At 32.3% G+C, this 15,911-nt stretch overlaps 2 protein-coding genes across 4 annotated transcripts in view; one reads left to right on the top strand and one right to left on the bottom strand.

The window, feature by feature from the left end:
- Nucleotides 1-15,911, bottom strand: part of LOC148629893 (serine/threonine-protein kinase Sgk1-like) — a 61,220-nt gene that overhangs the window by 38,360 nt on the left and 6,949 nt on the right. For 2 of the 3 annotated variants that reach the window (XM_088559331.1, XM_088559313.1), the window contains one exon: nt 1,507-1,590. In XM_088559331.1, the coding sequence (XP_088415457.1) occupies nt 1,507-1,590 (84 nt within the window). Of the gene's footprint in view, nt 1-1,506; nt 2,259-15,911 lie in introns of those variants that run through there. The other variant, XM_088559323.1, reaches the window with a different exon arrangement.
- Nucleotides 7,696-15,911, top strand: part of LOC148629892 (intraflagellar transport protein 52 homolog) — a 33,406-nt gene continuing 25,190 nt past the window's right edge. Inside the window, exon 1 of the mRNA XM_088559358.1 lies at nt 7,696-7,740. Within this exon, the coding sequence (XP_088415484.1) occupies nt 7,711-7,740 (30 nt within the window). The 5' untranslated portion in view covers nt 7,696-7,710. The remainder of the gene's footprint in view (nt 7,741-15,911) is intronic.

Genomic DNA, 15,911 nt, shown 5'->3' with positions numbered 1-15,911 from the left:
ACTTAATACCCAAACTCCTTAAAAAATCACTCTGTTTAACAAGTCAAAAGTAAGAGATAACTGAGCCAAACATGTCATAACAGTACCATGTTCTGACCAATGAATTTGGTCTCTTTAGTTAGTTGTTTGGTTGACACAGGTTCAAAATGTTATTGTAGAGTAACTTTTGCCAACATTCTGTTTAGAAAGGTTTTTACACGATTAAAGTACGTCTTCACATGTCTCCGTGTATACTACTACCAAATCTAAATCATGTACTGTCTTCATGACTACATCACCTTTATCAGTAAACATAGCAATACTTTATCGTGTTAGGCAAAGAAGTTACTGAATGTTCCATTTCTTACCTTTTTTGAATTTACACATGCTTGCATGTACCAAAATATTTAATTAAATAAAGATAAACCAGTTATGTTATGAGAATCAAATAGTGACTATTATCAAAGTACTAATATTTTGTGGGCCAAACTTCTACATTTGTCAAGACTCATTAGCCAAATTTAAAATGTTTTCTCTCAGTAACTTAATGTTTGGTATATTAAGTACCTATAAAAAGTCCAACCATTCAAGTACAAGTACATGTATTTCTTATTACTGTTTTGTACTTTTACAAGTATTTTTTCCTCATATACAGTATAACATTTCTAAAGCTAACTCAGGTAACATCATAACCTGTATTAACTAATTATATACTTAAATTCATTGCATACCAATATAAATGAATCATGAACTTGTGTAAATCGAACAATTCTTCCATTCAAAACTGCTTCCAAATAGGTTTCACAGCCTTCTATGTTCTTCTATCTTTTCTGCATGTTTTGTAATTAAACAGCCAAACCAGCTGAATACATTGACTCCAACATCATTGGGTCATTGCAGTATACTGTTAAAATACGTTTTGAACAAAAGGAATGTAATGAACAATAGCATTCCCAGAATGCCATGATTTCTGAATTGTGTTTACTGTATGAATGCATCAACTTCATGTTGACCACTTGGTTTTTGACAGGTTCATCATTGCATGTCTTTCACTTTATAATAGAGTCATTGTACCATTTTCATTCACCCCATGCACTTTTTATGAAATATTAACTGGAGGTCTAAGGTCTAAGTTAAGTTTATTCAGGCTTTGGGCATGCAGGTGCATTGTATATGAGTTCTGATATTTACTGGTTGGGCTAAGGTCTCAAAATCTTTTAAATTTGACTTCATTCAAGGACTTTGAGCTCATGTATGCTATCAACTAAATAAATTCACTAATTTAATATTACAAACTTATTGATCTTAACTTAAATAAAATATAAGTTGGTTCAATATTTGTTATTATTCCATACATACTAGAATAATGTATCCAGGTAACAGAATGGGTCATACATCCGCCGGACCAATTCCATGGACCCTTATTGCATTTCAGTGGATTCTGAATGGTGCTGGTTTGGTCCCAATGATAATAATAAAAAGTGAATGGACTATGGACCCAGAATGCCCTCCAAAAGTGATACTTACCTTTTCATGAAGTTGGTGGAACTCATTATATCTTCTAAAGATGAACCATGATTTATTGTCCACATTAACCACAACTTTATAAACCTGAAGAGGAAGAACATATTTAATAATTCCCATCAAGTTTGACTGAATATTCTTCTTCACTGAAGACTTGCATTTCCCAGTCAGTTCCAAACTAACAGATATTTTACGTTCATCCATTGTTTTTGAAAAGAGTTAAAAACTGTTTCAAAATATATCACACCAAACAATGGAACAGTAAAAAAAGCTTTCCATTTCAATAAGGGGATTTTTACAGCGCTTTCTATACAAGTTCAAAAAGTTATTTGTATGGTATATCGGTAGAAATCAAGTATACATCCTATTCCATGTATAGTAAGTTTGCTATCACTTGTCACCAACTGATATCTTTTGAAGTGATGCCAACGACAGGCTTTGATTTTTCCAATAATACGAAGGACTAGGAGTGCAACATGAAATACTAATCCGCTCAATTAAATCCAAGACAGAGAAAATGTTGGAAAATTGTAATTTCAGAGATTCACAGAAAAATGTACTGGCCAGTTTCTTAACACAAGTTAATTGATTAAATTTCTGTTTTTCTTCACACTTGCATTTAGAAATGCAACAATTGTAAAATATTCCATATTCCACTCTTCAGCAAATCTGTATTTACTATTGAAGTATTAATATCTATGTACAACATAAAAGATTAATAGATCTTAGAAAATCCAGGTATGAGGTTGACAACTGCTTCACATGAGTTGACACATTCTTTTAAACTGACCACATGGGTTAGATAATCATTTACCTGGATAAACTCACAAAATGACAGCTACCAAAGTCTCCCCCTCTTAGTCTAATTGTTTGGATTTGACAGTTTCTGAATTATTTAAGCATGAAAGATCAAAATTAAATCTACTTTAACAAGAGTTTAATTAGTGCTAGACAGTTATATCTATATTATTTAATTATGAATTTAAAAATTCATTATGTAATCAAACAATGAGTGATATTGTTGTCAAGGGTTTTAATTATAAACATGTAATTATGGGATTTTTTCACACCCATTTGTTGTTTTGCATTAAAGCTCTACTCATCTGTTTAGTAAATGGGTAAGATTTTTCAGGGACTATTTTTAACCATTAACGCACCTCTGAGGAAACATGTAGGCAAAGTATTACAACTTTAACTTATTCTTTAATTCTTTCTCCCATTTAAGATTCTTCCTATATGGTATGTATGTACTAATTAAAGATAATTAATTTTACCAAATAGAATGAGATTTGTGTATTTTTTTTAGATTATTCTGTACATGATTTAAATTTTATACTTACAAGCCTAACACATCCTTTTGAGCTTCTTTAAATTATACAGCTGCCAGGTCAAATAATTTTATGTAAAATTTCATACTCTTTAGATTTAAAGGCCTTGGGTTTACACTTGCAGTTTAATTCAAAGACTGGTTAGAACAAGTTTCTGGACAATATATTAAAGCCATCCACCCTAGAGGGTAATATATTCACCTAATTGACACATCACCATGAATTATGAGCAACTTGAAAGAAAAAGATAGATTTTCCATAATTTTAAAGCCAGCCAACCCAATTGAATATCACTCAATAGAAAATATAGTTTTAAATCTACAAAATGGTACTAAACAGAACATATACCAGGAAAAAAACTTGCTAGAACCAGATTCTGGACAAGCAAGCCATTCATTCTAGAGCTAATAAAAAGGTCTCATATGTCCACCTACAAATGAAGTGATACACAAATTATGGCATTTATTTTCTTTTAAGTGAGCTCATATACATAATAGTGAGTAAGTGGGCCAAAGAAAATTTACCACTATTTTTCTCCTTTCAATATTATGCCAATTGATATTTGTTTCCAGCCAGTGATCCTTCTAATTTTCTAGACAATCTGCTGACAAATGTCAGTATATTAGATTGGACTATTGTTACTTCTCATGAAACTAGCAGCTATGGCAAATGTTGCTGAAGTCAATTTCTTTGTATATGATTGTAATCAGTAAGATGAGAATGCATTGTCTCCTATCAATGTATTAGTAATCTGTATTTTTTGGCACTTAAAGAACTACATGTAACAAGTAAGCTTACATTCCCAGCACCAGCAAAGTACCATTTAAGTATGTATATATCAAGTGAAGTTACATCAAGTTAATTTTTAAACTATAGGCTAAAGAGAGCCTGAATCACTCACCTAGCTTGATAAGCCACATTTTAATTTTCGTTAAAGTGGCTGTATATTTTCTTTAATAAAAATTACTAATGCTAATTACTTTAGGAATGATCATATCAACTTTCATTGAGTTCTATCCAGTAGTTTCTTGGAAGATTTTTTTGAGGTAATAACATTAAAAGTAGAGTCAAATGTCAAAAAGGGCAATTATTCCAACATGGCTTAACTGATTTTCACAAAAATTTGATCACAGATAGATCTCATCATGTTGAACATTTTAACTCCAGCCAGACTTAGCCTTAACCTAATAATTTAGAAAATATATGTGAAAAGGTACTGTCTGATTCCTATGTTCTACAGTAAAGGTATCAATTTTTGGTGTTGCTAATTTTTGCAGATTCTGTCAAGTGACCATTTTTGCGGGTATCAATTTTAGAGGTACACAAAAATGATTAGTGTTGCATAGTGTTAAAAAACATTGCGAGTATTGTTTTTCCTGCTTTTCAGTCCACCCCAAAAATAGCAAAAAATTAGTACACCATGATAATTAAAATGTCTACAGTATTTTTAGTAAAGGCAGTAATGGTTTTTGATGGAACATCTATTTTAGGCAAAATGCCCTAAGAAACATTCCTATCAAGTTAGGTTTTTATTGATCAAGTAGATTCAGAGTAGAAAATGTTTTAAGTAATAACATTATTAAAAGCAAAAATGACCAAAATGGGAAATAACTCCAACATGGCTCAACAGTTTTAATGTAATTTGACTAGATAGATAAACAATTTTACCCTGTAAAAATTTGGTTACACCTTACAATTTTGGAGATATATTCAAAAAACTGCTGTCTTATTTTAGTAACAACAGACATGTTTTTTTGACAGATCAAAAATCCCTACATCAGTTCTAGGCAAAATATCCTAAGGAACATTCATACCAAATTTGGTCCTACAAATGTATTAGATCCAATAGTGTAAGAGGAGAAGAATTTTGAAAAATTGTGAATGACAGGCTAGTTGAGCTTAACCTCTGACTTATTTTTTTTTTATTATGGTGAATACTTCTACATTACAAAAGGGTAAAAGATTTCTACATATAACAAAGTCAGAAAATAGCTTTCTAGACAACCTCAAGAATTCTTGGAGTTATCATGGTATGTTATGGTCAGAAAATATAGCTTTCTAGACAATTAACCTCTTGAGTTGTTAGGGTTATTGTGGTATGGGTCAGAAATAAGGCAGTTCTGAACTGAATTTACTATTACTGGACAGGGTCCAGAACAACACAACACATTGAGACAATATCAATTCAATTTTCAGGAATATTTATATCACGACTATAAGTCAATAAACATTAAACAAAAATGCAATTCACATTCAAAATGACAATGAAAATAACTACAAAAAGCAAAACATCTTTATAATATTATTCTTTTATTTTATTGAATTTGATCATGTGATACATGACTGACCATATTTGACCTTAACCTCTATGAATATTAACAGTACAGGTTAATACCTGGATATATCTTGTCACCTGTCAAATTTATGTGAAGTCAAGTGTCAGACAAGGTCAAGAAAAGGCATAATATGAATATTTCTCTGTTTCATGTATCCAATTCATCTCATTCAATAACACTTCAATTTCTCTAATCAAACAGTAAATGAAGAGTTGGCAGAAAAAATTAAAATGATGGAATAATTTAAAAAAAAAAACTTTTAAAATACATAAAAGTATTCATATTATTCTGGTATAAGTTGCCAGAAACCAGATTTTTTTTTGGCCTCTGACAATATAAAAGTACTTTGCAGAACCATACAATGCTATAATCTATATACAGATATGTGACCAGAAGCTCTTGAAATGGTGAAAGAAATATACCAGATACTATATACTATCAGTTTGACAGGTGTCCAGAATGGTAATACTGTTATTTTGAAACATACACAATACAATCCACAATTCAGATTTTATAGATTCTACAGATTGATGTTGGGAAAATTACTGTCTTAATAATAAGTTGTGATGACTGGTTGCAGAGAGATCATTAGTACTTAGTTCCAAATAGAGGGTGGGATTTTTGGGGGTTTAATTGTAGAAAAAAAATCATGCCAAAAAATTATATTTTCCCAATTTAAGAGGGCATATGTTCCAGTCCCTTCCTTTGAAATTTTGACATCCATGATTCTTTTCAAAATGAAGAGCAGATACATAAGTTGCAACATTTTGTTTCTTATCTAACTTAAAAGTACATGAGTGAATCAACTACCTTGTATAGTAAGGAAACTCTAAACCCTTAAATGCTATTACTCTTGAACTGAAATATTGGAATAAAATACATGATACATGTATTACTGTGGCTGGTGGTACCATAACAAATCTATTGACATCTTAGAGGAAACAGGAAAAAAATATGTAGGAAACACAGATAAAAAAAAAAACAAAGCTAGAGGCTGAGAATAAGGCTTCATATAAATGGTCTAAACCTAAAGCAACTTTTTATAATAGTTCACAAAATAATTAAATGGTCCAAAAAGTGCTTTAGTATTAGAATGCATACAACAAAGCAATTTTCAATATACAATAAAAATCTATTTGATTTTATCATGCAAGACTTGCATGATGTACACCAAACTTTGAACCTTGAAGAAATCAAAATGTGTATACCAGTAGACATGAAAAAACAATAAAAATCAACCTGAAAAACCACAATTAATGGTTTCAATTAGTCACTGTCAAATAGAAGAGTCCAGAATGTAGGCCAGTTCAATGCCATATTTGATAATATACAATCACAGATGATAGATATACAAAATAGCCAGTGGTCATTCAACTATATTGAGCAAACAATCTCTAATAATAGAACAAAATATGACACCCAGGGTAATAAAGCTTTGTAATTTAGTAACTTATAAAATCCATAGGAAGACCTGATAGACGCTCATGGTTCAAGAGGTCACCTTTATATAAAGTCCATGAAGAGCTTTGTCCCAGAACTTATTACCTTTCAACAGAGAGTCAAAGAAGAGCTATGTCTTGAGAAATAATTGTCCTAGCAGTGGGTATTCTATGAACAGATTCGTCTTAGAAATGATTGTTCTGGCACTGAGTAGTCCATGAAGAGTTCGTTCTTAAAAAGATTGTCCTAGCAGTGGGTAGACCAGGGAAAGAGTTGTTTTAGCAATGGTCATCTTAGAATTCTGAATTCTGTTGATACCATTGTCTAGGCAATAGGAAGTCAATATAAAGTTGTCCTCACAATGCTTTTCATATTTATAGTCGTCAGTTAGTGCTCAAGATGTCATAGCAATGTTTGTCTTGCCTTAGGCAGTCCATGACATGAGTTGTCCTCCCAATAGCTTTAATAGAAATGATTTTGGCAGTCAATGGTAGTGATGTCCTACCAATGCTTGTCCTAGCCTTAGGCAGTCAATGACATAAGCTGTCCTCTCAATAGCTTTCATAGAAATGATTTTGGCAGTCAATGGTAGTGATGTCCTACCAATGCTTGTCCTAGCCTTAGGCAGTCAATGACATGAGCTGTCCTCTCAATAGCTTTCATAGAAATGATTTTGGCAGTCAATGGTAGTGATGTCCTACCAATGCTTGTCCTAGCCTTAGGCAGTCAATGACATGAGCTGTCCTCTCAATAGCTTTCATAGAAATGATTTTGGCAGTCAATGGTAGTGATGTCCTACCAATGCTTGTTCCTGCAGTAGGCAGTCTGTGAAGATAGATGTTCTAACAGTGGGCAGTCAATGATAAAGATGTCCTAGAAATTGTTGACCTATAAATGGCTTGCTGAAATGAAGGGATTTGAGAACTATGTACATATAACTATACTTAATTCAATGAACAAGTATACTAAAGATGTCATAATAAGAAGAATAAAACTTGAAAAGCCTTGAAACTTTAGCATTTTTCCTCATTTATATTCTTACAGAATAAAAAAATAAAAAGCTTGGCACAGCACAGCATTATATAACCACAGCCAGTTGAACTATGTTCACTTGGGGAAAGTGTGGTCACAATGTAAGTATTTGACACACTTAAACTAGCTCAATACAAACTGGGTAATAAACTGTAACATACTGGTAGGTATTAATAAAAATAAATATAGAGTTGTTGAGGTCTTATATCAATTATAAGTGCTGAACATATCAGCATAATGATAGAAGATTGTCAAAGTGTTATGATGTTGATACAAGTCTCAGAAGCATGGTTCTTCAACAGTAAAAGTCCTCAAGCTTGACTGAAATTAATGTACCTAGTACTTCTTCCATATTCTTTATTATGATACAAGATGAGTTAAGTTTTTATAATTCTTAAGTTAACATTTATGATACAGAGTCCTCTATAATCATTATATATGTCTGTCAGATGTTTAACAAGAAATTGCTGCATATTGTTCATCATTTGTGTAGTGGTATTAAATAGTTATTACACAGTATATTATATTGCACAAGTCAAGTACAGCTACATTTAACAGTTGGCTTAGAGAGTGACACTTTTCAGATTCATGACACATCGAAAATGGAAAGAGTCCAGCATATGGAATTAATAATTTATTACTGGTTAATTCAAGATTTGAACAATATACTTTATGAAAAAAAAAATCCTGTGTGAACTTCATGTACTTTTAAAATGTACATAATACACATAATTGTTCAATTCTGGTAAACTAAAATTGATGAGAAATTAAATTATCAATTTTTAATTCTTGTAAACAAATTATTTCCTTATACATGTATTTTATCTAAGCAAAAACTTTATCCTTTGACTGGGTCCAGAATTAGATACCGGTACTCTTCAAAAGCCATAAAATTAAACAAGGAAATAATCATTCTAAAATAGCCAATGGGCAATTGAGCTATTTTAGGGCAATACTAGCCTAAATTTAGAAGCTATTTTTGTGTCCACTGATAAGATCTCTGGTTGAATTAGTATAAGTGATATCAAATTTAAGGCCAAAGCCATATCATCTGTAGTCAATTTTATTTCAGAGGCCATAAAATGATGTCAGCTGTTTTTAAAGTCACCTTCACAGTTGAGTGTTATGTTAAATTATAGTAAAGTTCTATAAAAAGACTCTTCAGATATCATTACAATGACTAGATCATTTATGTACATGGTTATAAACTCTGCAAGGGAGGTCTGAACTACCAAAACCAAATAATTTGTAATTTTCCTTTGTAAGCAACCAACACAGTTTAATTTGACATCATTATATGAAAGAGTAATCAAGGGAACCAAGATTCTAGTGAAAATCCAAAGAATGTACTCCAGGGACAAAGATTAGTCAGACAAAACACACACACAACAACAAAAATAATATGTACCAAGTAACAGAAGTAAATGAGCAACTCAGACTCAGTCAAAAGCTGGGATAATGGACCAGATGCACCAGACAGGGTAAACATCCTATGCTTTTCCAGAAACATGCAGAGTTGCTTATAAAAAGTCAAGTCTGGGGTAGACGAAAGAGGAAAAGAAACTATGACTCGCTTAACAAATTGGTTCTCATGATCCGTGAGTTTATGACCACAACCATAAAACTTCTGTAGTGATGACTTCAATGTTGTAGAAACATAACCCTGTTCCAGAACCCTAACTCTAAAAAGTCTAGCACAGTACAAAAAGTCTGTGTTTCATTGAAATGTTGAACAATCTGGATGTTTTACCAATTACTTGTATCAATACCTTGCTCCAACATTATACATATTTGATGCATTATCTTTTGAATTGGGTAAAGAATTTGTTCAGACAACAGTGAAACCAACTGAGAATGCTGTTATAATTTTATCACCATTTAAATCATACAAAAGATCAGAATACAAATCTCATCATTTTACTTTTTCATAGGATTATTGACTTGAATACAAAATATTTTACGTGAGCATGATTACAAAACATTAGATATGATTTATGTTTTGTCCACCTTTTTTCACTATTCTCATTCCCAACACATAAAGTAAGTTACACGAACATCTGACATTGGTTTTCCATGTTTCCATCTGACATAATATGATTGTTTCATCAGGATATTGCATGTTATGATTTGCTAAGTTTACACCCACTCCTATGGAGAAAAATAATATACTGATGCATGATTCTAAACATTTGGGATTTCAGTCATTGAGAAATTGAACAAAACACATGTATGTTTTAACATTTTATAGAAACTACTAAATCCGAGGTCTGATTAACACATTAAAGCACAGGAAACCCTACGTTTTCCTACAAGTAACCATAAAAGTCCTATGATGGCATTAAACACTCCCCTGGTCAATATGTATATACACCCAATGTACCATCATCTTTGGTATTTTATAAAGAAAATTTTAAAAATATTTTCATTAATGCATCAGAAGAATATGCTTTAGGGGTTCAAATTAATTTTTAAGCATGGGGGTTACAGAACTTTTTCTATCTTCAAATCAATGGTCCACTGGATAAAGAAAAAAGTCCACAGTATAGTGTCAATAAAAGAGTCGATAGATCAAGTACTCAGGAAAATTATAGTTCAAAGGGCCAAGGTCAGAAAAAGTAGGTCCCTGATATTACACTACCACTTATTCACCCTGGTATTACACCCCACTTATTTGCTCTGATATTACACCACCACTTATTTGCCCTGATATAACACCATCACTTATTTGCCCTGATATTACACCCCTCTTATTTGCCGATATTACACCACCACTTATTTTCCCTGATATTACACCATCACTTATTAACCCTGATATTACACCCCTCTTATTTGCCGATATTACACCACCACTTATTTTCCCTGATATTACACCATCACTTATTTGCCCTGATATTACACCACCACTTATTTGCCCTGATATTATACCATCACTTATTTGCCCTGATATTACACCCCACTTATTTGCCCCGATATCACACCCCACTTATTTGCCCTGATATCACACTACCACTTATTTGCCCTGATATTATACCATCACTTATTTGCCCTGATATTACACCCCACTTATTTGCCCCGATATCATACCCCACTTATTTGCCCTGATATCACACTACCACTTATTTGCCCTGATATTACACCCCACTTATTTGCCCTGATATTACACCATCACTTATTTGCCCTGATATTACACCAGCACTTATTTGCCCAGGTATTACACCCCACTTACTTGCCCTGATATTATACCATCACTTATTTGCCCTGATATTACACCCCATTTATTTGCCCTGATATCACACCCCACTTATTTGCCCTGATATCACACTACCACTTATTTGCCCTGATATCACACCACCACTTATTTGCCCTGATATTACACCACCACTTATTTACCCTGATATCACACCATCACTTATTTGCCCTGATATTACACCACCACTTATTTGCCCTGATATTACACCAGCACTTATTTGCCCTGATATTATACCATCACTTATTTGCCCTGATATTACACCCCACTTATTTGCCCCGATATCACACCCCACTTATTTGCCCTGATATCACACTACCACTTATTTGCCCTGATATTACACCACCACTTATTTGCCCTGATATCACACCACCACTTATTTGCCCTGATATTACACCACCACTTATTTGCCCTGATATTACACCACCACTTATTTGAAACCTTTCACAAAAGAATACTTTGATTTCAACTGAGATTCAACGTAATAATATTTGCAATCATTTCATCTTTTCTTTGCTTTAATTTTCAAGAACAAAGTCTTATCATAAATTTTGTACTTGTATACTGACTAATACCTTATTACATAACTGTCTAAAATTTATACATATCATTTTACGAGAATTTACCAAAACCATATGACCATACATACACGGATATATTTACCGTATAATATTTAAACAGATGTCATTTGCATAATATCTATTATCAAGGATCAACTATTATACAACCCTTGGTGACATGTACAAACTGTACCTCCATAAGAACCTCCCCTAAATATTTTGAAGAACTTTGGCCCAGGGGAATATTTTATTGTATGTATATTTAATTAAAGAAACGTATGTCCTTTTAACCTGTTTTTCTATTTAAATCCAACCAACTTATTATTCTGAATTATACTTCAAATACATTGTAAATGGCTAATGTGAAAAGTTGACAAGGAAATTTTAAAATAAATATTGTTTTGATGGTAGCTTCCATTTTTATCTCATTCCTGGTGTTATTAAGGGGTTAATCATGCTGTAACTTTCTGGTGTAGATATTTTTTTTTTTTTTTTTTTTTAAGAAAACAATTCCTTGTGTACTGTATCACCTAAATTTATATGAGGAACAAGTCAACAAGGGATACCCTACCAGAGCACTTGACCCATAATCAGGGTTTTATTTGGAGTCATTCTTATTAAAATAAAGGTTTTGTGTTTTCTGGGGTGCTGATTCAAAGACTCAGAGAAAAAATAGGAGTTCAGGTTATAATTGGTATTTTTTTTGCTATAAAAAATCAAAAAAATTTATGAAATTTTCTTAAACTAGAGGCTCTAAGGAGTCGGAATCACTCACCTGGCTTGGAATGCAACATTCTATTTTTTGTAAAAGCAGATATCTTTTTTATTGGGTAAAAATTCTAACGCTTATACCGAAGGAACAATAATACCAATTTTCATCGAATTCTGTCCAGTTGCTTCTGAGGAGAAAATGTTTTAATGTAATAACAGTAAGAATAGCAAAAAAAAAACCATTGAAAAAGGGCAATAACTAAAACATGGCTTCACAGATCAAATCTAAAATTTGGCCACTGATAGATCTTATCATGCTGAACACTTTTACTCCCATCAAAATTTGGCTTAACCTTATGGTTTTGGAATACATGCAAAAAACTTCTGTCTGATGCATATGTTCTATTTTTAGTAATAGCAGCCATGTTTTTTGACATACCAAAAATCCTTACATCAGTTCTATACAGAATACCCTAAGTAACATTTATACCAAGTTTGATTCTTATTGGTCCAGCAGTTTCAGACGAAAAGACTTCAGAAATTTTTTTTAACAACAATGACAATGACGGACGCCAAATGACGACAATAGTTCACATTGCCTAAATCCAGGTGAGCTAAAAAGGACTTGCAAATGTATGCAAGAATACATTATAATTGCAGAAGTGTGTACATAGAAACTGTAGAAGATTTTTCAGTTCAAGTACAGTCAGAAAATAGTTCAAATGTTCTTCTTATCTAGGTCAAGTTTAACAACTTATACAATTTGTTTTATACCAAATTTATATAAAGGTTACTGTCATTTTACATACATAGAAATATATAATTAATGAGAAAAATGTACCTTCAAATAAGAAATAACAATACTAATAAAAATGTCATGAATCCTGCTTTATATCTCAACAATATTTCACTCCTATAACCTTGATTTTGTTTATTTTTTTATCAAGTTATTAAAAATTGTATTGTGTGAGATATTGAATACTGGTATAAAAAGGGACTACACCTTAATTATTGTAAATTGTGTATAGCTTACAGAAAAGAGGTGTTGACAAATGCCAGTGAGAAAAATATACAGACCTCCTGACACAAACATACATATACAGTTAAACCTGTCTGAATCAAACTCTGAACGATCTGAAAACCTGTCTAAACAAGACCCTTCAAGTTCCTTAATATCTGTTAAAATGCATTTTGAACCTAGATAAACTGAACACTTGTCTGAACCAAACAAGTTCTACACTCCACAAAATGTTCAGTTTAGACAGGTTTGTATGAGTGAATTTGATTGGTTGGAGATACTAAAACAATATCCAGGAGACAAGAACACTAACAATCAAGTTATATCAATAGTACTAATGGAAATTCTAAACACAGTATGCTCATTCTGGCCATAAAAAGATAGATATAATTTTTCAATTTTACAAAAAAGTTAGAATAAGGCTTGCCCTTTTGAGTTTCTTACTGGAAATTAGCCCTCTATGAGCAAAACAGTGAGGGGTAAACTAATTTTTTTTTCTGATGATTTCAAAATAATATTGCTGGGAGAGGTACCCAAGTATTCAGCGATTATCAATTGGCTTCAGTAGGTGACTTAGAAGTGTAAAAGGAAAAACTTTAATGAGACTGATAATATATCACAGGGAATATCCAGTCCAAGTAGTGATTAAAAGTCAACATTTGGAAAATTCTTGATCTTTAATTCATAATGTATTCTGTACAGTAATAATCCATACTGACAATTTAGAAGAAAAGTAGCCATCATTATTTTTGTTAAATTTGTGGAAACCAATCTACAAATTATAGAAGACAGACTGTGGAATAAACCTTGACACTTGGACATACTCCTCAAAAGGGCTAATACCAGTAGGCAAAATAAATACATTTGTACCTAGCTTTACATAAATACCATTAGCTTGAGATTGATAATGAAACAAGGATAGTGGACAAATTACTAGCCTATCAAGTTACCACAAATGTAGATTTCACTAATATACTAGCCTTGGAACTTCAATACTTATGCTTACTAAACAATAATCAATCAATACTTGTGTAACCCATAAAACTACATACCCAAATAAAACCCAGAAATGATCAGACCATAGGAATTTACAGTTGAATATTTGCCCTAGAACTACTTTTTTTCAACACTAGATCTTAATTTGCGTCATAACAAATTTAATGTAGATCAGATGTCAAAGACGACAATCCTCAACTTCACATATATAACTCAATTTAGACAAAATATTCATAAAAGTTATGAATTTTATTTAATATGATGATTATGATGACAATAATGGGGTCACATTTCCTGCTCTCTAGTTTAACACACTGCAAAAGTGCATAATGTTGTATACAAAATGCATAAAAATGATGTAAATTAGAAAATAAACATGTGTAGACTATTTCAGTGTAAATACGTAAGGGAGCAACTTATAATTTCATACCATTTTTCATATATTTCAATAAATAGAAATGCACTTTTGTGATAGAGTAATCAAGGGAACCAAGATTTGAAAAGAAATCAAAAGTGTGTATTCCAAAGATAAAGACTAGACAGGGAAAATAGACACACACAACAAAGAACATAAAATAACCAAAATAACACATTTAAAGAAACAAAAGTAAATGAGCAACCCAAACTCCACTAAAAACTGGGAACATGGACCAGTTGCACCAAACTGATTTATTCAACTCATAGTTTTCCTTTCCTCGTTTGTCCACCCCGGACTTGACTTTTCATGAGCAACTCGGCGGGTGTTTCTATAAAAGCAGAGTACGCTTACCCCACCGGTGCACCTGGTCCATGCTCCCAGTTTTTAGTGGAGGCCGAGTTGCTCATTTGCTTTTGTTACTTTTTATGTATAATTTAGTTGCTTTATGTTCTTTGTTGTGCATGTCTGTTTTCCATGTCTAGTCTTTGTCCCTGGATTACAATCTTTTCATTATCGCTATAACCTTGGTTCCCTTGATTAGTCTTAATCTTGTGGCAACATAACCCTGTTCCAGAATCCTAATTGTAAGAGTTCTAGTATAGTACAAAACGTATATGTAGTTTTGGCAAGCTGTAGCCTTTTGTCTGAGTCGTGAAATGAAAACTGCATGTGCTGAAGGGCTGTTTTCATAAATGAAAGGAAAGTTGACAATAGGAAATTGGAGGTAATCCATTTGTTGCTGGTTCACTTTCCATTGATCTTTAAGTGTAGGTCAAGATATGAGGCTGACTTCATAGTGTCTGTAGCGTCCTTTATTTCAAATTCTTTGGGGTAGATGCAATGTATAAAATCCCTTAAACTGGGATTGATTTAAGACAATATGTCATCTATATAGGGAAAACTGATGTCCTTCTTTTGGATCAGATCAGCTATAAAGTAAGCCTAATGGAAGTAAAGGAACAGGTCAGTCAGCAATGAAAGCAAATTAATAATCACAGTAGAACTGATATTTGATAATATCAATTTATTCATTATATCCCCCACAAAGTTTAGGGGTATATAGATTTTACCCTGTCTGTCTGTCCATCTATCCAAACTACTTTCTTAGCAGATTACAGCATTGTTATGAAAATTTGTATGATGTAATATACTGTAATCACATGGTGATGTGCAAACTGTCAGGAATTTATGTTTGAACAAAAACTGTAGAAATAACAGCTGTTGAAATCATGCATTTTTCAGCAAAACTTGGTCTGATGTCCACAACTCCTCTTCAAGGACTGGCATGATGCAACGAAGCTTAATGGAGTAGCGGATTATCA

This window comes from Perna viridis, chromosome 1 (assembly GCF_037379345.1).
Source record: "Perna viridis isolate PV_CMFRI_1.1 ecotype Kerala chromosome 1, ASM3737934v1, whole genome shotgun sequence".
NCBI lineage: Eukaryota > Metazoa > Mollusca > Bivalvia > Mytilida > Mytilidae > Perna > Perna viridis.
The sequence above is the reverse complement of the archived record's forward strand: the minus strand, read 5'-3'. Positions and strand labels throughout refer to the sequence as shown.